The 25,269-nt window shown below is 34.7% G+C and overlaps 1 protein-coding gene across 2 annotated transcripts in view; it reads right to left on the reverse strand.

The window, feature by feature from the left end:
• Window positions 1-24,174, reverse strand: part of ptena (phosphatase and tensin homolog A) — an 84,017-nt gene extending 59,843 nt beyond the window's left edge. For both annotated transcript variants that reach the window (XM_061933840.1, XM_061933765.1), the window contains exon 1: window positions 23,747-24,174. In XM_061933840.1, coding sequence (XP_061789824.1) covers window positions 23,747-23,825 — 79 coding nt within the window. In that variant the 5' untranslated portion in view covers window positions 23,826-24,174. The remainder of the gene's footprint in view (window positions 1-23,746) is intronic.
• Window positions 24,175-25,269: the final 1,095 nt, after the last annotated feature.

The following is a 25,269-nucleotide window of genomic DNA, read 5'->3' on the forward strand; positions in this document are numbered from 1 at the left end:
GGGCCCTCTGATGGCCCATGTGGCCCTCAATGAAAACCAGTTTGACATCCCTGCTCTAAAGGGATGGAAATGACCAGACTTTTCAGTTCCTGGAGTGCGAGAGTGAACACGGTCACAAAAAAGATCTAAAAAGATGAGTTTCTCGGGGGAGTAGGGAAGGCCCAATTATGCAACTTTAAAGAAATATTTTTCGGAACCTGCTGAGCTAACGTCAGTTGAGTTTAAAGTAGGGCTATCAAAACTAACCAGTTAACTCACGTGATTAATTACAAAAAAACGCATTAATCCTGCATATACAGGTAAAAGCCAGTAAATTAGAATATTTTGAAAAACTTGATTTATTTCAGTAATTGCATTCAAAAGGTGTAACTTGTACATTATATTTATTCATTGCACACAGACTGATGCATTCAAATGTTTATTTCATTTAATTTTGATGATTTGAAGTGGCAACAAATGAAAATCCAAAATTCCGTGTGTCACAAAATTAGAATATTACTTAAGGCTAATACAAAAAAGGGATTTTTAGAAATGTTGGCCAACTGAAAAGTATGAAAATGAAAAATATGAGCATGTACAATACTCAATACTTGGTTGGAGCTCCTTTTGCCTCAATTACTGCGTTAATGCGGCGTGGCATGGAGTCGATGAGTTTCTGGCACTGCTCAGGTGTTATGAGAGCCCAGGTTGCTCTGATAGTGGCCTTCAACTCTTCTGCGTTTTTGGGTCTGGCATTCTGCATCTTCCTTTTCACAATACCCCACAGATTTTCTATGGGGCTAAGGTCAGGGGATTTGGCGGGCCAATTTAGAACAGAAATACCATGGTCCGTAAACCAGGCACGGGTAGATTTTGCGCTGTGTGCAGGCGCCAAGTCCTGTTGGAACTTGAAATCTCCATCTCCATAGAGCAGGTCAGCAGCAGGAAGCATGAAGTGCTCTAAAACTTGCTGGTAGACGGCTGCGTTGACCCTGGATCTCAGGAAACAGAGTGGACCGACACCAGCAGATGACATGGCACCCCAAACCATCACTGATGGTGGAAACTTTACACTAGACTTCAGGCAACGTGGATCCTGTGCCTCTCCTGTCTTCCTCCAGACTCTGGGACCTCGATTTCCAAAGGAAATGCAAAATTTGCATGGTTGGGTGATGGTTTTCATTTGTTGCCACTTCAAATCATCAAAATTAAATGAAATAAACATTTGAATGCATCAGTCTGTGTGCAATGAATAAATATAATGTACAAGTTACACCTTTTGAATGCAATTACTGAAATAAATCAAGTTTTTCAAAATATTCTAATTTACTGGCTTTTACCTGTATATGCAGATTAATCACGCTATTTATTTGGCCCGCACTGCATTTGTCAATGCATACGTCATGAGTGACTTTAGATCAAACTGTTACAAGGTTTTAAGCAAATAGATGACGTGCATTCAAGTAAAACGTTTTTTTTTTTTTAAGTTCCTGTAGGACACTGACAAAGTTGCATGAGCGCTTAAATATTGGGGTCTTTTTTTTATGTTAATTTGAATTATGCAGGCGACTAATCATAATCTGATTAAAATTATTATTTAACAGCACGACTTCAAAGCCAAATTGAGTTACTGGTTGAACTACCGCCCAAATTAGGATCTCCGAGGGTGGGAAGCAGAGGTGGGGGAAATAATCGATTTTTAGATGCATCGGAATTCGGACATGGACGATTGTAGAATCGATTAGTTAACGTCAATAATTGATCATCGATTCATTTTTCGTACATAAAGTAATGCAGACAGTTGTCAAATTTGTCTGACTCACCGAGAGATCCGACCAGCTCCTTGACTATCGGGCACTCATGGTCCAGTTTTGCACACATTTTCATTAATTTAATAAATGTGGGAATTCATTTAACTGCTTCTTATTAAAAATTTTTTTTTTTTTTTTTAACGTTGAAAGTGATAAACACTTATTTAGTGAAACAAAAATAAATGTAAAACTGCATTAATATAGATAAATTAAAGATGTATCAATAATCGATTTTTAATCGAATCGTAGCTCCTGAACCGTAATCGTGAGGTGCCCAAAGGGTCCCACCTCTAGTGCAGCAGCTCGAGAAAAACATTTTTCAGACCTGCTAATTTCAGTAAAAAAATAATTATTCCTTCCTACGGCATGAGAATAAATACCGTATCTAATTTAAGTTAAAAAAAAAAAATTCCTTCCTACAGCATGAGAATAAAAACAGTATTTAATTTCAGTAAAAAATATATTCTTTCCAACGGCATGAGAATAAAAACTGTATTTAATTTCAGTAAAAAATATAATTATTCCTTCCTATGGCATGAGAATAAAAACAGTATTTAATTTCAGTTAAAAATATAATTATTCCTTCCTATGGCATAAGAATAAAAACAGTATTTAATTTCAGTAAAAAATATAATTATTCCTTCCTATGGCATGAGAATAAAAACAGTATTTAATTTCAGTTAAAAATATAATTATTCCTTCCTATGGCATGAGAATAAAAACAGTATTTAATTTCAGTTAAAAATATAATTATTCCTTCCTATGGCATGAGAATAAAAACAGTATTTAATTTCAGTAAAAAAAATATTATTTCCTACAGCATGAGAATAAAAGCAGTATTCAATTTCAGTAAAAAATATATTCCTTCCAACAGCATGAGAATAAAAACAGTATTCAATTTCAGTAAAAAATATAATTATTCCTTCCTATGGCATGAGAATAAAAACAGTATTTAATTTCAGTAAAAAACATAATTATTCCTTCCTACGGCATGAGAATAAATACCGTATTTAATTTCAGTAAAAAAAATATTATTTCCTACAGCATGAGAATAAAAGCAGTATTCAATTTCAGTAAAAAATATATTCCTTCCAACAGCATGAGAATAAAAACAGTATTCAATTTCAGTAAAAAATATAATTATTCCTTCCTATGGCATGAGAATAAAAACAGTATTTAATTTCAGTAAAAAACATAATTATTCCTTCCTACGGCATGAGAATAAATACCGTATTTAATTTCAGTAAAAAAAAATCTTCCTTCCTACAGCATAAGAATAAAAGCAGCATTCAATTTCAGTAAAAAAAAAATATTCCTTCCAACGGCATGAGAATAAAAAACAGTATTCAATTTCAGTAAAAAATATAATTATTCCTTCCTACGGCATGAGAATAATTATTTAATTTCCGTAAAAAAAATATATTACTTCTTACGGCATGAGAATAAATATTGTATTTTCCGGACTATAAGCCGCTATTATTTCCCCCAACCTTTGAACCCTGTGACTTATATAAAGATGCGGCTAATCTATGGATTTTTCTTCACTAACGGCTAAATTATGGAATGGATTAAGCAAAGAAATTAAAGTACTGAAATGATCCACATTAGGAAACTGTTCAACATTAGCGTTTACAAAGTACAAGGAAGAAGAATTCTGATAAACATTTTGAACCTTAATAAAAAAGGAGAACATTGTATTCATCTCATAAAGGATGTTTAAAGAGAATGACTTTTCAGGGTTTTTTTTGATCAGCCGTTTTACTGCCCTGTTCTAGGCACCCTTTGGAAACAATTGAAGTATGTAAATAAACATTTACATCTTTCTTTTCCTGTAAATATCTAATTTCACAAGATTTACGTGTATGTATAGCGGATTATATATGACAAATCAGTTTTTCTTCTAAAATTTCATAGGTGCTGTTTATAAACGGATGCAGTTTTATATTCCGGAAAATACTGTACTCTCAAAACTACGGAACATTTTCGGGAGTGTACGTCCTAAAGGTGTGAAGATGCAGCAACTTGAGAAACAAAACAGTATTTTGTTTCCTCATTTGAGTTAACTTGTTATTTTAGAAGTTAAATCTGTTTTTCAGGGGATGTGGGAGATGTACTTGAGACAAATAAGCGAAAAACTATTTCAAAGCTGCTAAGACAGGGGTGTCACACTCCTTTTCATTGAGGGTCACATCGCAGTTTTGGAACATTAATAAAAGAAACACATGTATAAGGATTAGTAGCCGCATGATATTGTCACCCGATTACCTATGCATTTGATTTGTAAATGTATATTTTACCTACACTGTAAGAAAAAAAAAATCTGCGGATTTTGTGGTAAAAAAAAAAAGGCAGAATTTTACCATAAATTTACAGTAAAATAGTCACACTCTATTTTATTGTAAAATTCTGGTGATTGAGCTGCCAGTTTTTTTGCATGAAAAATATGGTTGCTGTTTTCACAGTGTATTACTGTAAATATAAAATTTGTACCACAGTTTTTTTCTTACGGTATGATTCTGAAGACTGAGCAGTTAAAAAAAATAAAAAATACAGTACAGGCCAAAAGTTTGGACACTTCAATGAGTTTTCTTTATTTTCATGACTATTTACATTGTAGATTGTCACTGAAGGCATCAAAACTATGAATGAACACATGTGGAGTTATGTACTTAACAAAAAAAGGTGAAATAATTGAAAACATTTTATATTCTAGTTTCTTCAAAATAGCCACCCTTTGCTCTGATTACTGCTTTGCACACTCTTGGCATTCTCTCCATGCGCTTCAAGAGGTAGTCACCTAAAATGGTTTTCACTTCACATGTGTTCATTCATAGTTTTGCTGCAATGTAAATAGTCATGAAAATACCGAAAACACATTGAATGAGAAGGTGTGTCCAAACTTTTGGCCTGTACTGTATGTTGTCATATTTACAGTGTACAATTTGATGGATAACTTGCTTTGAAATCATAAGGCTAAGTAGACATTCATGTATGTTTTTACCCAAAAAATGTTTCGAATGTATGATAATATATTATCTGTTGCATTACTAACTAAAGTTTTGTACACAGCATGTAGTACATGTTTTTTTCCTGTCCAAAACAGAAAAATAAATTGACTAGATGAAGTAATTCCTGAAGGAATTGCATGTGAATGTGCCAATGCTGAAGTTGAACTTCAAAATTAGTAATTGTTGAAAGGGAGCACACAATTCCCAAATAGGCTGAATAGTTTGAAGTTGGAACGGTTTGAATCGGTTGAAAAATGCTAGAGTTGTGGACCTTTGAAAAATGTCAGATTTTTTTCAATGGGAATTTCATGAAAATTTGGGAATTTCGGGAAAAGCGGGAATTTTTTGGAAAATGCTAAATATTTTGAATGTTGTGAATGAGTTGGCGTTTGAATTTTTCAAATCGGTCGAGAAATGTTGAAGTAGTAACATTTTTAATTGAGAAATAGTATTACGGAATTCCTGGAATTTCGGGAAAACAAAGGGAATTTTTCCAGTTCAAAAAACAACTTTGTTTTTTTGTTTTGATTAAAAGGAATGTTTGGACAGTGGAACGGTTGAAAAATGTGGGAGGAGTCGTCGACAGAAAAAAGGGTGAAAAAAAGGGTTTGAAAAAACGGGAAATCCTGGAATTTTTTCAACTTGGAAAAATGATAGTTTCAACGTCCAGGATGAGTGGAATGTGTTGAAGGTAGAATGGTTTGAATAGGTTGAAAATGGCCAATTCATTTTGAATGGGAAAAATGTCCCATTCTTTTCAGTAGGAGTTTCATGGAAATTTGGGAATTTTGGGAAAAGCGGGATTTTTTTTGGAAAATGCTAAATATTTTGAATGTTGTGAATGAGTTGGTGTTGGAATTTTTCAAATGTTGAAGCAGTAACATTTTTAATTGAGAAATAGTATTACGGAATTCCTGAAATTTCGGAAAAATACGGGAGTTTTTCCATTTCAAAAAACAACTTTGTTTTTTGTCCTGATTAAAAGGAATGTTTGGACAGTGGAACGGTTGAAAAATGTGGGAGGAGTCGTCGACAGAAAAAAGGGTGAAAAAAGGGTTTGAAAAATTGGGAATTACTGGAATTTTTTTGAACTTGGAAAAATGATAAGTTTGAATGTCCAGGATAAGTGGACTGTGTTGAAGGTGGAATGGTTTGAATAGGTTGAAAAATGTGGTAATGGAAGTTTGAAAAATGGCCAATTAATTTTGATAGTTTGAATGTCCAGGATAAGTGGAATGTGTTGAAGGTGGAATGGTTTGAATAGGTTGAAAAATGTGGTAATGGAAGTTTGAAAAATGGCTAATTAATTTTGAATGGGAAAAATGTCCCATTCTTTTCAGTAGGAGCTTCATGGAAATTTGGGAATTTCTGGAAACATTTTTGAAAACGCTAAATATTTTGAATATTGTGAATGAGTTGGCGTTTGAATTTTTCAAATCGGTCGAGAAATGTTGAAGTAGTAACATTTTTAATTGAGAAATAGTATTACGGAATTCCTGGAATTTCGGGAAAACCAACGGGAATTTTTCCAGTTCAAAAAACAACTTAGTTTTTTTGTTTTGATTAAAAGGAATGTTTGGACAGTGGAACGGTTGAAAAATGTGGGAGGAGTCGTCGACAGAAAAAAGGGTGAAAAAAAGGGTTTGAAAAAACGGGAAATCCTGGAATTTTTTTAACTTGGAAAAATGATAGTTTCAACGTCCAGGATGAGTGGAATGTGTGGAAGGTAGAATGGTTTGAATAGGTTGAAAAATGGCCAATTCATTTTGAATGGGAAAAATGGCCCATTCTTTTCAGTAGGAGTTTCATGGAAATTTGGGAATTTCGGGAAAAGCGGGAATTCTTTTGAAAATGCTAAATATTTTGAATGTTGTGAATGAGTTGGCGTTTGAATTTTTCAAATCGGTCGAGAAATGTTGAAGTAGTAACATTTTTAATTGAGAAATAGTATTACGGAATTCCTGGAATTTCGGGAAAACGGGAATTTTTCCAGTTCAAAAAACAACTTTGTTTTTTTGTTTTGATTAAAAGGAATGTTTGGACAGTGGAACGGTTGAAAAATGTGGGAGGAGTCGTCGACAGAAAAAAGGGTAAAAAAAAAAGGGTTTGAAAAAACGGGAAATCCTGGAATTTTTTTAACTTGGAAAAATGATAGTTTCAATGTCCAGGATGAGTGGAATGTGTTGAAGGTTGAATAGGTTGAAAAATGGCCAATTCATTTTGAATGGGAAAAGTGTCCCATTCTTTTCAGTAGGAGTTTCATGGAAATTTGGGAATTTTGGGAAAAGCGGGATTTTTTTTTGAAAATGCTAAATATTTTGAATGTTGTGAATGATTTGGTGTTGGAATTTTTCAAATCGGTCGAGAAATGTTGAAGCAGTAACATTTTTAATTGAGAAATAGTATTACGGAATTCCTGAAATTTCGGAAAAATACGGGAGTTTTTCCATTTCAAAAAACAACTTTGTTTTTTGTCCTGATTAAAAGGAATGTTTGGACAGTGGAACGGTTGAAAAATGTGGGAGGAGTCGTCGACAGAAAAAAGGGTGAAAAAAAGGGTTTGAAAAAACGGGAAATCCTGGAATTTTTTTAACTTGGAAAAATGATAGTTTCAATGTCCAGGATGAGTGGAATGTGTTGAAGGTAGAATATTTTGAATAGGTTGAAAAATGGCCAATTCATTTTGAATGGGAAAAATGTCCCATTCTTTTCAGTCGGAGTTTCATGGAAATTTGGGAATTTTGGGAAAAGCGGGATTTTTTTTTGAAAATGCTAAATATTTTGAATGTTGTGAATGAGTTGGCGTTTGAATTTTTCAAATCGGTCGAGAAATGTTGAAGTAGTAACATTTTTAATTGAGAAATAGTATTACGGAATTCCTGAAATTTCGGAAAAATACGGGAGTTTTTCCATTTCAAAAAACAACTTTGTTTTTTGTCCTGATTAAAAGGAATGTTTGGACAGTGGAACGGTTGAAAAATGTGGGAGGAGTCGTCGACAGAAAAAAGGGTGAAAAATGGGTTTGAAAAATTGGGAATTACTGGAATTTTTTTGAACTTGGAAAAATGATAGTTTCAATGTCCAGGATGAGTGGAATGTGTTGAAGGTAGAATGGTTTGAATAGGTTGAAAAATGGCCAATTCATTTTGAATGGGAAAAATGTCCCATTCTTTTTAGTAGGAGTTTCATGGAAATTTGGGAATTTTGGGAAAAGCGGGATTTTTTTTTTGAAAATGCTAAATATTTTGAATGTTGTGAATGAGTTGGCGTTTGAATTTTTCAAATCGGTCGAGAAATGTTGAAGTAGTAACATTTTTAATTGAGAAATAGTATTACGGAATTCCTGGAATTTCGGGAAAACAACGGGAATTTTTCCAGTTCAAAAAACAACTTTGTTTTTTTGTTTTGATTAAAAGGAATGTTTGGACAGTGGAACGGTTGAAAAATGTGGGAGGAGTCGTCGACAGAAAAAAGGGTGAAAACAAGGGTTTGAAAAAACGGGAAATCCTGGAATTTTTTTAACTTGGAAAAATGATAGTTTCAATGTCCAGGATGAGTGGAATGTGTTGAAGGTTGAATAGGTTGAAAAATGGCCAATTCATTTTGAATGGGAAAAATGTCCCATTCTTTTCAGTAGGAGTTTCATGGAAATTTGGGAATTTTGGGAAAAGCGGGATTTTTTTTTGAAAATGCTAAATATTTTGAATGTTGTGAATGAGTTGGTGTTGGAATTTTTCAAATGTTGAAGCAGTAACATTTTTAATTGAGAAATAATATTACGGAATTCCTGAAATTTCGGAAAAATACGGGAGTTTTTCCATTTCAAAAAACAACTTTGTTTTTTGTCCTGATTAAAAGGAATGTTTGGACAGTGGAACGGTTGAAAAATGTGGGAGGAGTCGCCGACAGAAAAAAGGGTGAAAAATGGGTTTGAAAAATTGGGAATTACCGGAATTTTTTTGAACTTGGAAAAATTATAGTTTGAATGTCCAGGATTGAAAAATGTGGTAATGGAAGTTTGAAAAATGGCCAATTAATTTTGAATGGGAAAAATGTCCCATTCTTTTCAGTAGGAGCTTCATGGAAATTTGGGAATTTCTGGAAAAGCGGGAATTTTTTTTGAAAACGCTAAATATTTTGAATGTTGTGAATGAGTCGGTTAGTTGGTGTTGGAATTTTTCAAATCGGTTGAGAAATGATGTAACCTTTTTAAATAGAGAAATAGTATTACGGAATTCCTGAAAAACCGTGAATTTGTCCAGTTCAAAAAACAACTTGTTTTTTTGTCCTAATTAAGAGGAATGTTTTGACGGTGGAACGGTTGAAGTGGTTTGAAAAATGTGGAAGGAGTAGTCGCCGACAGAAAAAGGGTGAAAAAAGAGTTTGAAAAAAAATGGGAATTCCTGGAATTTATTTAAACTTGAAAAAAATGATACGTTTGTTTTTCTTCTCCAGATTTTGGTGCGTTCTACCTTCCACATTTTCCCACTCGTTTCAAACCGTTTCAACTTCAAACTGTTCAGCCTATTCGGGAATCGCGGACTTTCCCTTGACAAATTCCAAAAATTCCCAGAATTCCAGGTTTTCCGGGACACTTTTCTCATTCAAAATGAATTGGCCATTTTTCAAACTTCCACCATTTCCACATTTTTCAACCGATTCAAACCATTCCACCTTCAACACATTTCACCATCCTGGAAATTTAAAAAACCTTTTTCCCCAAGTTCCAAAAAATTACAGGATTTTCCACCCTTTTTTCTGGCGACTACTCCTTCCACATTTTTCAACCCACTTAAACCGTTCCCCCGTCAAAACATTCCTCTTAATCAGGACAAAAAACAAAGTTGTTTTTTGAACTGGACAAATTCCCGGTTTTTCAGGAATTCCGTAATACCATTTCTCAATTCAACATTTCTCAACTGATTTGAAAAACTCCAACACCAACCATTTCAACTCATTCAGACCATTCCAAGTTTTTTTTTAAACCATTTTTAAAAATAATTCCCGCTTTTCCCAAGTTTTGGGTAAATTCCCAATGGGACATTCTTCAAAGTTCCACAACGCCCACATTTTTCATCCGATTCAAACCGTTTCAACTTCAAAATATTCAGCTTGAGCTCTACTTCAATAATTATTTAAAAAAATCCAGGATTTCAGTTCAACTTCAGCATTGGAACATTCACACGCAATTCCTCCAGGAATTGACTCTTGTTTTTCTTGTTCTTTTTCTACAGATTTTGGCGTGCTCTACTTCCCACATTTTTCAACCGATTCAAACCATTCCACCATCCTGGAAATTTAAACTACTTTTTTTTCCAAGTTCAAAAAAATTACACGATTTTCCAGAATTCCTGCTTTTCTAAAGCCTTATTTCTACCTTTTTCTGGCGCCTACTCCCTCCACATTTTTAAACTCACCTCAACCGTTCCACCATCAAAACATTCCTCTTAATCAGGACAAAAACTGTTTTTTGAACAGGAAAAATTCCCGGTTTCCCCGAAATTCCAGGGATTCCGTAATACCATTTCTCAATTCAACATGTTACTACTTCAACAATTCTCGACCGATTTTAAAAATTCCAACACCAACCATTTAAACCACTAATTTTTTTTTGACCATGTTCAAAAAAATTCCCACTTTTCCCGAAATTTTAACAGGACATTCGTCAAAGTTCCACAACTCCCACATTTTTCATCTGATTTAAACCGTTCCAACTTCAAAATATTCAGCCTGTTTGGGAACTTTACTTCAACAATTCTAAAAAAAAAAATCCAGTTTTTTTCCCGAAATTCTATTTCTCAACATTTCTCGACCGATTTGAAAAATTCCAACACCAACCATTAAATTTTTTCTTTACCCTTTTCAAAAAAAATCCCGCTTTTCCACCATTTTTCAGCCCACCTCAACCGTTCCACCGTTAATCAGAACAAAAAACAAAGTTGTTTTTTGAACTGGAAAAATTCCCGGTTTTCCCGAAATTCCGTAATACCATTCCTCAACTAAAAATGTTACTACGTAACATTTCTCGACCGATTAGAAAAATTCCAACACCAACCATTTCAACCATTACATTATTTTTCCACCATTTTCAAAAAAATTCCCGCTTTTCCACAAATTTCAACGGGACGTTCTTCAAAGTTCCACAACGCCCACATTTTTCATCCGATTCAAACCGTTCCAACTTCAAAATATTCAGCCTGTCCGGGAACTTTACTTCAACAATTCTAAAAACAAATTCTCGTTTTCTGAAAATTCCATAATTCCATATCTCAACTAAAAATGTTACTACTTCAACATTTCTCGACCGATTTGAAAAATTCCAGCACCGACCATTTCAACCGTTCAATTTTTTTTTTTGTTACCATTTTCCAAAAAATTGCCGCTTTTCCCCAAATTTCAACGGGACGTTCTTCAAAGTTCCACAACTCCCACATTTTTCATCTGATTTAAACCGTTCCAACTTCAAAATATTCAGCCTGTTTGGGAACTTTACTTCAACAATTCTAAAAAAAAAAATCCAGTTTTTTTCCGAAATTCTATTTCTCAACTAAAAATGTTACTACTTCAACATTTCTTGACCGATTTGAAAAATTCCAACACCAACCATTACATTTTTTCTTTACCCTTTCCAAAAAAAATCCCGCTTTTCCCCAAATATTAACGGGACCTTCTTCAAAGTTACACAACTCCCACATTTTTCATCTGATTCAAACCGTTCCAACTTCAAAATATTCAGCCTGTCCGGGAACTTTACTTCAACAATTCTAAAAAAAACATTCCACCGTTAATCAGGACAAAAAACAAAGTTGTTTTTTGAACAGGAAAAATTCCCGGTTTTCCCGAAATTCCGTAATACCATTTCTCAATTCAACATGTTACTACTTCAACATTTCTCCACCGATTTGAAAAATTCCAACACCAACCATTCAATTTTTTTTTTTTTACCATTTCCAAAAAAATTCTCGCTTTTCCGGAAATTTCAATGGGACATTCGTCAAAGTTCCACAACTCCCACATTTTTCATCCGATTCAAACCGTTCCAACTTCAAAATATTCAGCCTGTCCGGGAACTTTACTTCAACAATTCTAAAAAAAACATTCCACCGTTAATCAGGACAAAAATCAAAGTTGTTTTTTGAACTGGAAAAATTCCCGGTTTTCCTCAAATTCCGTAATCACATTTCTCAATTCAACATGTTACTACTTCTACATTTCTTGACCGATTTGAAAAATCCCAACACCAACCATTTCAAACGTTCCAATTTTTTTTTACCATTTTCAAAAAAATTCCCGCTTTTCCGGAAATTTCAATGGGACATTCGTCAAAGTTCCACAACTCCCACATTTTTCATCCGATTCAAACCGTTCCAACTTCAAAATATTCAGCCTGTCCGGGAACTTTACTTCAACAATTCTAAAAAAACATTCCACCGTTAATCAGGACAAAAATCTGAGTTGTTTTTTGAACTGGAAAAATTCCCGGTTTTCCCGAAATTCCGTAATCACATTTCTCAATTCAACATGTTACTACTTCTACATTTCTCCACCGATTTGAAAAATTCCAACACCAACCATTCAATTTTGTTTTTACCATTTCCAAAAAAATTAACACTTTTCCCGAAATTTCAACGGGACATTCGTCAAAGTTCCACAACTCCCACATTTTTCATCTGATTCAAACCGTTCCAACTTCAAAATATTCAGCCTGTCCGGGAACTTTACTTCAACAATTCTAAAAAAACATTCCACCGTTAATCAGGACAAAAAACAAAGTTATTTTTTGAACTGGAAAAATTCCCGGTTTTCCCGAAATTCCGTAATTCCATTTCTCAATTCAACATGTTACTACTTCAACATTTCTCCACCGATTTGAAAAATTCCAACACCAACCATTCAATTTTTTTTTTACCATTTCCAAAAAAATTAACACTTTTCCCGAAATTTCAACGGGACATTCGTCAAAGTTCCACAACTCCCATATTTTTCATCTGATTCAAACCGTTCCAATTTCAAAATATTCAGCCTGTCCCCGAAATTTCAACGGGACATTCGTCAAAGTTCCACAACTCCCACATTTTTCATCTGATTCAAACCGTTCCAACTTCAAAATATTCAGCCTGTCCGGGAACTTTACTTCAACAATTCTAAAAAACCATTCCACCGTTAATCAGGACAAAAAACAAAGTTGTTTTTTGAACTGGAAAAATTCCCAGTTTTCCTCAAATTCCGTAATCACATTTCTCAATTCAACATGTTACTACTTCTACATTTCTCGACCGATTTGAAAAATCCCAACACCAACCATTTCAAACGTTCCAATTTTTTTTTACCATTTTCAGAAAAATTCCCGCTTTTCCGGAAATTTCAACGGGACAATCGTCAAAGTTCCACAACTCCCACATTTTTCATCTGATTCAAACCGTTCCAACTTCAAAATATTCAGCCTGTCCGGGAACTTTACTTCAACAATTCTAAAAAACCATTCCACCGTTAATCAGGACAAAAAACAAAGTTGTTTTTTGAACTGGAAAAATTCCCAGTTTTCCTCAAATTCCGTAATCACATTTCTCAATTCAACATGTTACTACTTCTACATTTCTCGACCGATTTGAAAAATCCCAACACCAACCATTTCAAACGTTCCAATTTTTTTTTACCATTTTCAGAAAAATTCCCGCTTTTCCGGAAATTTCAACGGGACAATCGTCAAAGTTCCACAACTCCCACATTTTTCATCTGATTCAAACCGTTCCAACTTCAAAATATTCAGCCTGTCCGGGAACTTTACTTCAACAATTCTAAAAAACCATTCCACCGTTAATCAGGACAAAAAACAAAGTTGTTTTTTGAACTGGAAAAATTCCCAGTTTTCCTCAAATTCCGTAATCACATTTCTCAATTCAACATGTTACTACTTCTACATTTCTCGACCGATTTGAAAAATCCCAACACCAACCATTTCAACCGTTCCAATTTTTTTTTTACCATTTTCAAAAAAATTCCCGCTTTTCCGGAAATTTCAATGGGACAGTCGTCAAAGTTCCACAACTCCCACATTTTTCATCCGATTCAAACTGTTCCAACTTCAAAATATTCAGCCTGTCCGGGAACTTTACTTCAACAATTCTAAAAAAAAACATTCCACCGTTAATCAGGACAAAAAACAAAGTTGTTTTTTGAACTGGAAAAATTCCCGGTTTACCCGAAATTCCGTAATACCATTTCTCAATTCAACATGTTACTACATCAACATTTGTCCACCGATTTGAAAAATTCCAACACCAACCATTCAATTTTTTTTTTACCATTTCCCAAAAAATTAACGCTTTTCCCGAAATTTCAACGGGACATTCGTCAAAGTTCCACAACTCCCACATTTTTCATCTGATTCAAACCGTTCCAACTTCAAAATATTCAGCCTGTCCGGGAACTTTACTTCAACAATTCTAAAAAAAACATTCCACCGTTAATCAGGACAAAAAACAAAGTTGTTTTTTGAACTGGAAAAATTCCCAGTTTTCCTCAAATTCCGTAATCACATTTCTCAATTCAACATGTTACTACTTCTACATTTCCCGACCGATTTGAAAAATCCCAACACCAACCATTTCAAACGTTCCAATTTTTGTTTTACCATTTTCAAAAAAATTCCCGCTTTTCCCGAAATTTTAACGGGACAATCGTCAAAGTTCCACAACTCTCACATTTTTCATCCGATTCAAACCGTTCCAACTTCAAAATATTCAGCCTGTCCGGGAACTTTACTTCAACAATTCTAAAAAAACCATTCCACCGTTAATCAGGACAAAAAACAAAGTTGTTTTTTGAACTGGAAAAATTCCCAGTTTTCCTCAAATTCCGTAATCACATTTCTCAATTCAACATGTTACTACTTCTACATTTCCCGACCGATTTGAAAAATCCCAACACCAACCATTTCAACCGTTCCAATTTTTTTTTTACCATTTTCAAAAAAAATTCCCGCTTTTCCGGAAATTTCAATGAGACATTCGTCAAAGTTCCACAACTCCCACATTTTTCATCCGATTCAAACTGTTCCATCTTCAAAATATTCAGCCTGTTCAGGAGTTGTGTGCTCTACTTCAACAATTCAAAACAAGAATTCCAGGATTTCAGTTCAACTTCAGCAATGGAGCATTTGAACGCAATTCCTTCAGGTATTGCCTCATATAGTTGATGCATATTATTTCCAAGGCTTTCAAGGCCACGCTTTGAACACCCCTTCTCTGTAGCACCATAATAATGAAATAACACCACAGTTGTTGTTTTTTTGATTCCAAGATTCATCCTTTTTTTTTTCCAAGTTCCAAAAAATTCCAGGATTTTCCAGAATACCTGGTTTTCCAAAGCTGTATTTCCACCCTTTTTTTCTGGCAACCACTCCTTCCACATTTTTCAACCCACCTCAACCATTTCACCGTTAATCAGGAGAAAAAACAAAGTTGTTTTTTGAACTGGAAAAATTCCCCGTTTTTCCCAAAATTCCAGTAATTCCGTAATACCATTTCTCAGTTCAAAATGCTACTACTTCAACAATTCTCGACCAATTTTAAAAATTCCAACACCAACGATTTCAACTTATTCATACCATTCAAGGTTTTTTTTCTTCTCCATTTTACAAAAAAATTCCCTTTTTTCCCAAATTTTTGGGAAATTCCTATTGACATCAATGGGATATTCTTCAAAGTTCCACAACTCCCACATTTTTCATCTGATTCAAACTGTTCCAATTTCAAAATATTCAGCCTGTTTGGGAATTGTGTGCTCTACTTCAACAATTCTAAAAAAATTCCAGGATTTCAGTTCAACTTCAGCATTTGAGCATTCACATGCAATTCCTTCAGGAATTGCCTCTTCTTCTCCAGATTTTGGCGTGCTCTACTTTCCACATTTTCCCTCCGATTCAAACCGTTCCAACTTCAAACTGGTCAGCCTATTCGGGAATCGCGGGCTTTCCCTCGACAAATTCCAAAAATTCCCAGAATTCCAGGTTTTCCGGGACATTTTTCCCATTCAAGATGAATTGGCCATTTTTCAAACTTCTATCATTTCCACATTTTTCAACCGATTCAAACCATTCCACCATTCTGGAAATTTGAACTACCCTTTTTCCAAGTTCAACAAATTTACAGGATTTTCCAGAATTCCTGCTTTTCTAAAGCCTTATTTCCACCCTTTTTTGGCACCTACTCCCTCCACCTTTTCCAACCCACCTCAACCGTTCCACCGTCAAAACATTATTCTTAATTAGGACAAAAACAGTTTTTCGAACTGGAAACATTCCCGGTTCCCTGAAATTCCAGGGATTCCGTATTACCATTCCTCAATTCAAAATGTTACTACTTCAACAATTCTCGACCGATTTGAAAAATTCCAACACCAACCATTACATTTTTTGTACCATTTTCAAAAAAATTCCCGCTTTTCCCGAAATTTCAATGGGACATTCGTCAAAGTTCCACAACTCCCACATTTTTCATCCGATTCAAACCGTTCCATCTTCAAAATATTCAGCCTGTTCGTGAACTTTACCTCAACAATTCTAAAAAAAACATTCCACCGTTAATCAGGACAAAAAACTAAGTTGTTTTTTGAACTGGAAAAAGCCCCAGTTTCCCCGAAATTCCAGGGATTCCTTAATACCATTTCTCAATTCAATATGTTACTACAACATTTCTCGACCGAATTGAAAAATTTCAACACCAACCATTCTCAACCATATTTTTTTTTTTTTTTTTTAATTTTCAAAAAAACTCCCGCTTTTCCCAAAATTTCAATGGGACATTCATCAAAGTTCCACAACTCCCACATTTTTTTATCTGATTTAAACCGTTCCAACTTCAAAATATTCAACCTGTTTGGGAACTTTACTTCAACAATTCTAAAAAAAAAAATCCATTTTTTTTTTCAGAAATTCCGTAATTCTATTTCTCAACTAAAATGTTACTACTTCAACATTTCTCGACCGATTTGAAAAATTCCAACACCAACCATAAAAAATGTTTTTTTACCATTTTCAAAAAAATTCCCGCTTTTCCCCAAATTTCAATGGGACATTCTTCAAAGTTCCACAACTCCCACATTTTTCATCCGATTCAAACCGTTCCAACTTCAAAATATTCAGCCTGTCCGGGAACTTTACTTCAACAATTCTAAAAACATATTCCTGTTTTCTGAAAATTCCATAATTCCATTTCTCAACTAAAAATGTTACTACTTCAACATTTCTCGACCGATTTGAAAAATTCCAGCACCGACCATTTCAATCGTTCAATTTTTTTTTTTTTACCATGTTCAAAAAAATTGCCGCTTTTCCCCAAATTTCAACGGGACGTTCTTCAAAGTTCCACAACGCCCACATTTTTCATCCGATTCAAACCGTTCCAACTTCAAAATATTCAGCCTGTCCGGGAACTTTACTTCAACAATTCTAAAAAAAATTTTCCGTTTTTTTCAGGAAATTCCGTAATTCCATTTCTCAACTAAAAATGTTACTACTTCAACATTTCTCGACCGATTTGAAAAATTCCAACACCGACCATTTCAACCGTTCCTTTTTTTTTTATTACCATTTTCAAAAAAATTCTCGCTTTTGCCCAAATTTCAACGGGACGTTCTTCAAAGTTCCACAACGCCCACATTTTTCATCCGATTCAAACCGTTCCAACTTCAAAATATTCAACCTGTTCGAGAACTTTACTTCAACAATTAAAAAAAAAAAAATTCCAGGATTTCAGTTCAACTTCACACGCAATTTCTTCAGGTATTGCCTCATCTAGTTGATGTATATTATTTCCAAGCTTTCATTTTTCAGCCCACCTCAACCGTTCCACCATTAATCAGAACAAAAAACAAAGTTGTTTTTTGAACTGGAAAAATTCCCGGTTTTCCCGAAATTCCGTAATACCATTCCTCAACTAAAAATGGTACTACATAACATTTCTCGACCGATTAGAAAAATTCCAACACCAACCATTACATTTTTTTTTTACCATTTTCAAAAAAATTCCCGCTTTTCCCCAAATTTCAACGGGACGTTCTTCAAAGTTCCACAACGCCCACATTTTTCATCCGATTCAAACCGTTCCAACTTCAAAATATTCAGCCTGTCCGGGAACTTTACTTCAACAATTCTAAAAACAAATTCCCGTTTTCTGAAAATTCCATAATTCCATTTCTCAACTAAAAATGTTACTACTTCAACATTTCTCGACTGATTTGAAAAATTCCAGCACCGACCATTTCAACCGTTCAATTATTTTTTTTTATACCATTTTCAAAAAAATTCCCGCTTTTCCCCAAATTTCAATGGGACATTCTTCAGAGTTCCACAACTCCCACATTTTTCATCCGATTCAAACCATTCCAACTTCAAAATATTCAGCTTGTCTGGGAAGTTTACTCCATCCATTTCTAAAAAAAAAAAATTCCAGGATTTCAGTTTAACTTCAGCAATGGAGCATTTACACGCAATTCCTTCGGGTATTGCCTCATCTAGTTGACTCATATTATTTCCAAGCTTTCATTTTTCAACCCACCTCAACCGTTCCACCGTTAATCAGAACAAAAAATAAAGTTGTTTTTTGAACTGGAAAAATTCCCGGTTTTCCCGAAATTCCGTAGTACCATTCCTCAACTAAAAATGTTACTACATAACATTTCTCGACCGATTAGAAAAATTCCAACACCAACCATTACATTTTTTTTTTTACCATTTTCAAAAAAATTCCTGCTTTTCCCCAAATTTCAACGGGACGTTCTTCAAAGTTCCACAACGCCCACATTTTTCATCCGATTCAAACTGTTCCAACTTCAAAATATTCAACCTGTCCGGAAACTTTACTTCAACAATTCTAAAAAAAAAATCCCGTTTATTTCCAAAATTTCCGTAATTCTATTTCTCAACTAAAAATGTTACTACTTCAACATTTCTCGACCGATTTGAAAAATTCCAGCACCGACCATTTCAACCGTTCAATTTTTTTTTTTTACCATTTTCCAAAAAATTCCCGCTTTTCCCCAAATTTCAATGGGACATTCTTCAAAGTTCCACAACTCCCACATTTTTCATCCGATTCAAACCATTCCAACTTCAAAATATTCAGCCTGTCCGGGGGACTTTACTTCAACAATTCTAAAAAAAATTACCATTTATTTCCGAAAATTCCGTAATTCTATTTCTCAACTAAAATTACTACTTCAACATTTCTCGACCGATTTGAAAAATTCCAGCACCGACCATTTCAACCGTTCAATTTTTTTATTTTTTTACCATTTTCAAACAAATTCCTGCTTTTCCCCAAATTTCAACGAGACGTTCTTCAAAGTTCCACAACGCCCACATTTTTCATCCGATTCAAACCATTCCAACTTCAAAATATTCAGCCTGTCCGGAAACTTTACTTCAACAATTCTAAAAAAAAATTCCTGTTTTTTTTTCAGAAAATTCTGTAATTCCATTTCTCAACTAAAAATGTTACTACATAACATTTCTCGACCGATTAGAAAAATTCCAACACCAACCATTTCAACCATTCAATTTTTTTTTTAACATTTTCAAAAAAATTGCCGCTTTTCCCCAAATTTCAACGGGACGTTCTTCAAAGTTCCACAACGCCCACATTTTTCATCCGATTCAAACTGTTCCAACTTCAAAATATTCATATATTTAAGTATATATTTGAGAACTTTACTTCAACAATTCAAAAAAAAAAAATTCCAGGATTTCAGTTCAACTTCACACGCAATTTCTTCAGGTATTGCCTCATCTAGTTGATGCATATTATTTCCAAGCTTTCATTTTTCAGCCCACCTCAACCGTTCCACCGTTAATCAGAACATAAAACAAAGTTGTTTTTTGAACTGGAAAAATTCCCGGTTTTCCAGAAATTCCGTAATACCATTCCTCAACTAAAAATGGTACTACATAACATTTCTCGACTGATTAGAAAAATTCCAACACCAACCATTTCAACCATTAAATTTTTTTTTTAAACATTTTCAAAAAAATTCCCGCTTTTCCCCAAATTTCAACGGGACGTTCTTCAAAGTTCCACAACGCCCACATTTTTCATCCGATTCAAACCATTCCAACTTCAAAATATTCAGCCTGTCCGGAAACTTTACTTCAACAATTCTAAAAAAAAATTCCCGTTTATTTCCGAAAATTCCGTAATTCTATTTCTCAACTAAAAATGTTACTACTTCAACATTTCTCGACCGATTTGAAAAATTCCAGCACCGACCATTTCAACCGTTCAATTTTTTTTTTTTTTTTACCATTTTCAAAAAAAATCCCGCTTTTCCCCAAATTTCAACAGGACATTCTTCAAAGTTCCACAACTCCCACATTTTTCATCTGATTCAAACCGTTCCAACTTCAAAATATTCAGCCTGTCCGGGAACTTTACTTCAACAATTCTAAAAACAAATTCCCGTTTTCTGAAAATTCCATAATTCCATATCTCAACTAAAAATGTTACTACTTCAACATTTTTCGACCGATTTGAAAAATTCCAGCACCGACCATTTCAACCGTTCAATTTTTTTATTTTTTTACCATTTTCAAAAAAATTCCTGCTTTTCCCCAAATTTCAACGAGACGTTCTTCAAAGTTCCACAACGCCCACATTTTTCATCCGATTCAAACCATTCCAACTTCAAAATATTCAACCTGTTCGAGAACTTTACTTCAACAATTAAAAAAAAAAATTCCAGGATTTCAGTTCAACTTCACACGCAATTTCTTCAGGTATTGCCTCATCTAGTTGATGCATATTATTTCCAAGCTTTCATTTTTCAGCCCACCTCAACCGTTCCACCGTTAATCAGAACAAAAAACAAAGTTGTTTTTTGAACTGGAAAAATTCCCGGTTTTCCCGAAATTCCGTAATACCATTCCTCAACTAAAAATGTTACTACATAACATTTCTCGACCGATTAGAAAAATTCCAACACCAACCATTACATTTTTTTTTACCATTTTCAAAAAAATTCACGCTTTTCCCCAAATTTCAACAGGACGTTCTTCAAAGTTCCACAACGCCCACATTTTTCATCCGATTCAAACCGTTCCAACTTCAAATTATTCAGCCTGTCCGGGAACTTTACTTCAACAATTCTTAAAAAAAATTCCTGTTTTTTTTTCAGAAAATTCTGTAATTCCATTTCTCAACTAAAAATGTTACTACATAACATTTCTCGACCGATTAGAAAAATTCCAACACCAACCCATCCATCCATCCATTTTCTACCGCTCCATTCAATTTTTTTTTTAACATTTTCAAAAAAATTGCCGCTTTTCCCCAAATTTCAACGGGACGTTCTTCAAAGTTCCACAACGCCCACATTTTTCATCCGATTCAAACCGTTCCAACTTCAAAATATTCAGCCTGTCCGGGAACTTTACTTCAACAATTCTAAAAAAAAATTCCTGTTTTTTTTTCAGAAAATTCTGTAATTCCATTTCTCAACTAAAAATGTTACTACATAACATTTCTCGACCGATTAGAAAAATTCCAACACCAACCCATCCATCCATCCATTTTCTACCGCTCCATTCAATTTTTTTTTTTAACATTTTCAAAAAAATTCCCGCTTTTCCCCAAATTTCAACGGGACGTTCTTCAAAGTTCCACAACGCCCACATTTTTCATCCGATTCAAACCGTTCCAACTTCAAAATATTCAGCCTGTCCGGGAACTTTACTTCAACAATTCTAAAAACAAATTCCCGTTTTCTGAAAATTCCATAATTCCATATCTCAACTAAAAATGTTACTACTTCAACATTTCTCGACCGATTTGAAAAATTCCAGCACCGACCATTTCAACCGTTCAATTTTTTTTTTCCAAAAAATTGCCGCTTTTCCCCAAATTTCAACTGGACGTTCTTCAAAGTTCCACAACTCCCACATTTTTCATCCGATTCAAACCGTTCCAACTTCAAAATATTCAGCCTGTTCGGGAACTTTACTTCAACAATTCTACAAAAAATTCCTGTTTTCAGAAAATTCCGTGATTCCATTTCTCAACTAAAAATGTTACTACTTCAATATTTCTCGACTGATTTGAAAAATTCCAGCACCGACCATTTCAACCGTTCCTTTTTTTTTTTTTTTTACCATTTTCAAAAAAATTCCCGCTTTTGCCCAAATTTCAACGGGACGTTCTTCAAAGTTCCACAACGCCCACATTTTTCATCCGATTCAAACCGTTCCAACTTCAAAATATTCAACCTGTCCGGAAACTTTACTTCAACAATTCTAAAAAAAAAATCTCGTTTATTTCCAAAATTTCCGTAATTCTATTTCTCAACTAAAAATGTTACTACTTCAACATTTCTCGACCGATTTGAAAAATTACAGCACCGACCATTTCAACCATTCCATTTTTTTTTTACCATTTTCAAAAAAATTCCCGCTTTTCCCCAAATTTCAACGAGACGTTCTTCAAAGTTCCACAACGCCCACATTTTTCATCCGATTCAAACCGTTCCAACTTCAAAATATTCATATATTTAAGTATATATCCCTCTAAAAAAATCAATTTTTTTTCAGAAATTCCGTAATTCTACTTCTCAACTAAAATGTTACTACTTCAACATTTCTCGACCGATTTGAAAAATTCCAACACCAACCATTAATTATTTTTTTTACCATTTTCAAAAAAATTGCCGCTTTTCCCCAAATTTCAATGGGACATTCTTCAAAGTTCCACAACTCCCACATTTTTCATCCGATTCAAACCGTTCCAACTTCAAAATATTCAGCCTGTCCGGGAACTTTACTTCAACAATTCTAAAAACAAATTCCCGTTTTCTGAAAATTCCATAATTCCATTTCTCAACTAAAAATGTTACTACATAACATTTCTCGACCGAATAGAAAAATTCCAACACCGACCATTTCAACCGTTCAATTTTTTAAATTTTTTTACCATTTTCAAAAAAATTCCCGCTTTTCCCCAAATTTCAACGGGACGTTCTTCAAAGTTCCACAACGCCCACATTTTTCATCCGATTCAAACCGTTCCAACTTCAAAATATTCAGCCTGTCCGGGAACTTTACTTCAACAATTCTAAAAACAAATTCCCGTTTTCTGAAAGTTCCATAATTCCATTTCTCAACTAAAAATGTTACTACTTCAACATTTCTCGACTGATTTGAAAAATTCCAACACCAACCATTAATTTTTTTTTTTACCATTTTCAAAAAAATTCCCGCTTTTCCCCAAATTTCAACGGGACGTTCTTCAAAGTTCCACAACTCCCACATTTTTCATCCGATTCAAACCGTTCCAACTTCAAAATATTCATATATTTAAGTATATATGAGAACTTTACTTCAACAATTCAAAAAAATAATAATTCCCGGATTTCAGTTCAACTTCAGCAATGGAGCATTCACACGCAATTTCTTCAGGTATTGCCTCATCTAGCCGATGCATATTATTTCCAAGGGCCAGATCAAAAATTATGTGGCCTTGACTTTGACATCTAAGATAACTGGAGTATGTTTTGAAAGGCAGATTCATTGACTTTTAGCTCCAAATTTACACTCTGGGTCTACCTTAAAAGGGGAGGCCACGTTTTGAACACCCCTTCTCTGTAGCACCATAATAATGAAATAACACCATTTTTTTATTTTTTTTTGATATTTTAAATCCCTTCCAGCTGCAAAAGCGTGGCGACATTAGTGCACGCTGCCTTTTGACAGATCCACCATCTTTCAAACACGCTGGATGACAGCAAAGAGGGCTGTCTCTCTCTTTTTCTCTCTCTCTTTCTGCAGCTAGCCACCTAGCAGCTAGGAACCCAGGAACACTTACTGACATTTCTGCTCACCCTCCACCGAACACGAATCGATTGCACGGTAATCGATCGGTATGCTGCAAAAAATAAATAATAAAAAAATAATTGGAAGGATACATGTTAAGTCCAAGTCGAAGCCGTCCTCCTGGTATCTCCTTTTGTTCCGGCTGACAATTTCCTTAATAATGGCAGTCATTGCAGCGGCCGATAGGAGTCTATTCTGAGTAAATGGTGTTTTGTGGAGCGGGGGGGGGGTCTGCTCGGTGGCTCTCTCTCCCCCCGGGGATGTCAGCGAGCTACGGCGGGGATTAGACGGGCTTCCTCTGGAACATAAAGACGGGCCTCGGCTCCGCTTCTCCTCGGCTGCAGGCCCCACTTTTCCCGAGCTCGATCTGGCGAACGCGTCCCAGTAAACCACATACAGAAAAAAAAAAACCAAAAGCCTTCGCGATGTCGAGTTCGGTCCGAGGCCGAATGCGAGGGGGGATAAAAAAAAAGCCGGGGAAAAAAGAGCCCAAACTCGGTTAGCGGAGAGCTCGCTAGCCAGCTAGCTCCGGAGCTAGCAACAATAGCTAGCTTCTTTTTTTTTTCGATGCCCCCCCCCCAAAAAAAAAGCCTTCCTAACGATTCAACATTGTCACAGAGGAAGGAAGGAGGGGGAAAAGGTGACAGGCTCCACCGTCGGGCTATGCGGGGATCAGGTATAAGCACAGATTGCTTTGACAGCTCCGTCCATCTTTCTTTTTTCCGTCGCTCCGGCTGGTCTCAGTCAGGCTGCCATCATGGCCTCCGCCGAGGAAAAAAGGAAGGTAGAGCCGGCCGGGCCTTTTTTAGTACTCGTATCCCGCCGCCTTCGCCGTCTAGTCCCGCGCGTCAATCGCAATTCGTCGCCGCGGCGCCAATCGATCACATTTACACGTTTTAAATAATAAATCCACGCCGATTGACATTTTGGCGTATAAATAAGGCGCGAAACGGGAAAAGAGACGTTTAATTTTTTGGGGAACGAGGCGGAAGGATACAGGGCACGACACGGCCCCCTTCTGTCAAAGTGATCATGTGTGACTATAATTAGGGAAGTTTCTCACATAAAGTCACTTTTTCGAGCTTCGTGCCCGACGGCTCGAATATTTTTGTCAATCTAAAAATTAAATAAAATCAAGATGGTTATAAAATATTATGTTCGCCCACGGAGCCTCTTTTAAAAAAAAAAAGTTTCCTCAGGAAACCTACTGAAATGAATTATGAATATCTTCAATACTCACAGTGAAGGACTAAAACGTTATTGTGCAATCAATATTTAATATAAAAATACAAATAAACAATATTACCACTGTACTACAGTTAGTACCACTACCAAAACTATTATTACTACTACTACTAATGATAATAATTTAATATAATAATATTAATACTACTACTACTACTACTATTACTACTACTTATGATAATAATTTAATATATGAATAATAATAATAATATAACAATAACAGTAACAGTAACAATACTACTACTACTACTAATAATTTATATATAATAATAATAATAATAATAATAACAATACTACTATTACTACTAATGATAATAATTTAATATAATAATATTAATACTACTACTACTACTACTACTAATGATAATAA

The sequence above is a fragment of the Nerophis lumbriciformis genome, linkage group LG02 (genome assembly GCF_033978685.3).
Source record: "Nerophis lumbriciformis linkage group LG02, RoL_Nlum_v2.1, whole genome shotgun sequence".
NCBI classification, from domain to species: domain Eukaryota; kingdom Metazoa; phylum Chordata; class Actinopteri; order Syngnathiformes; family Syngnathidae; genus Nerophis; species Nerophis lumbriciformis.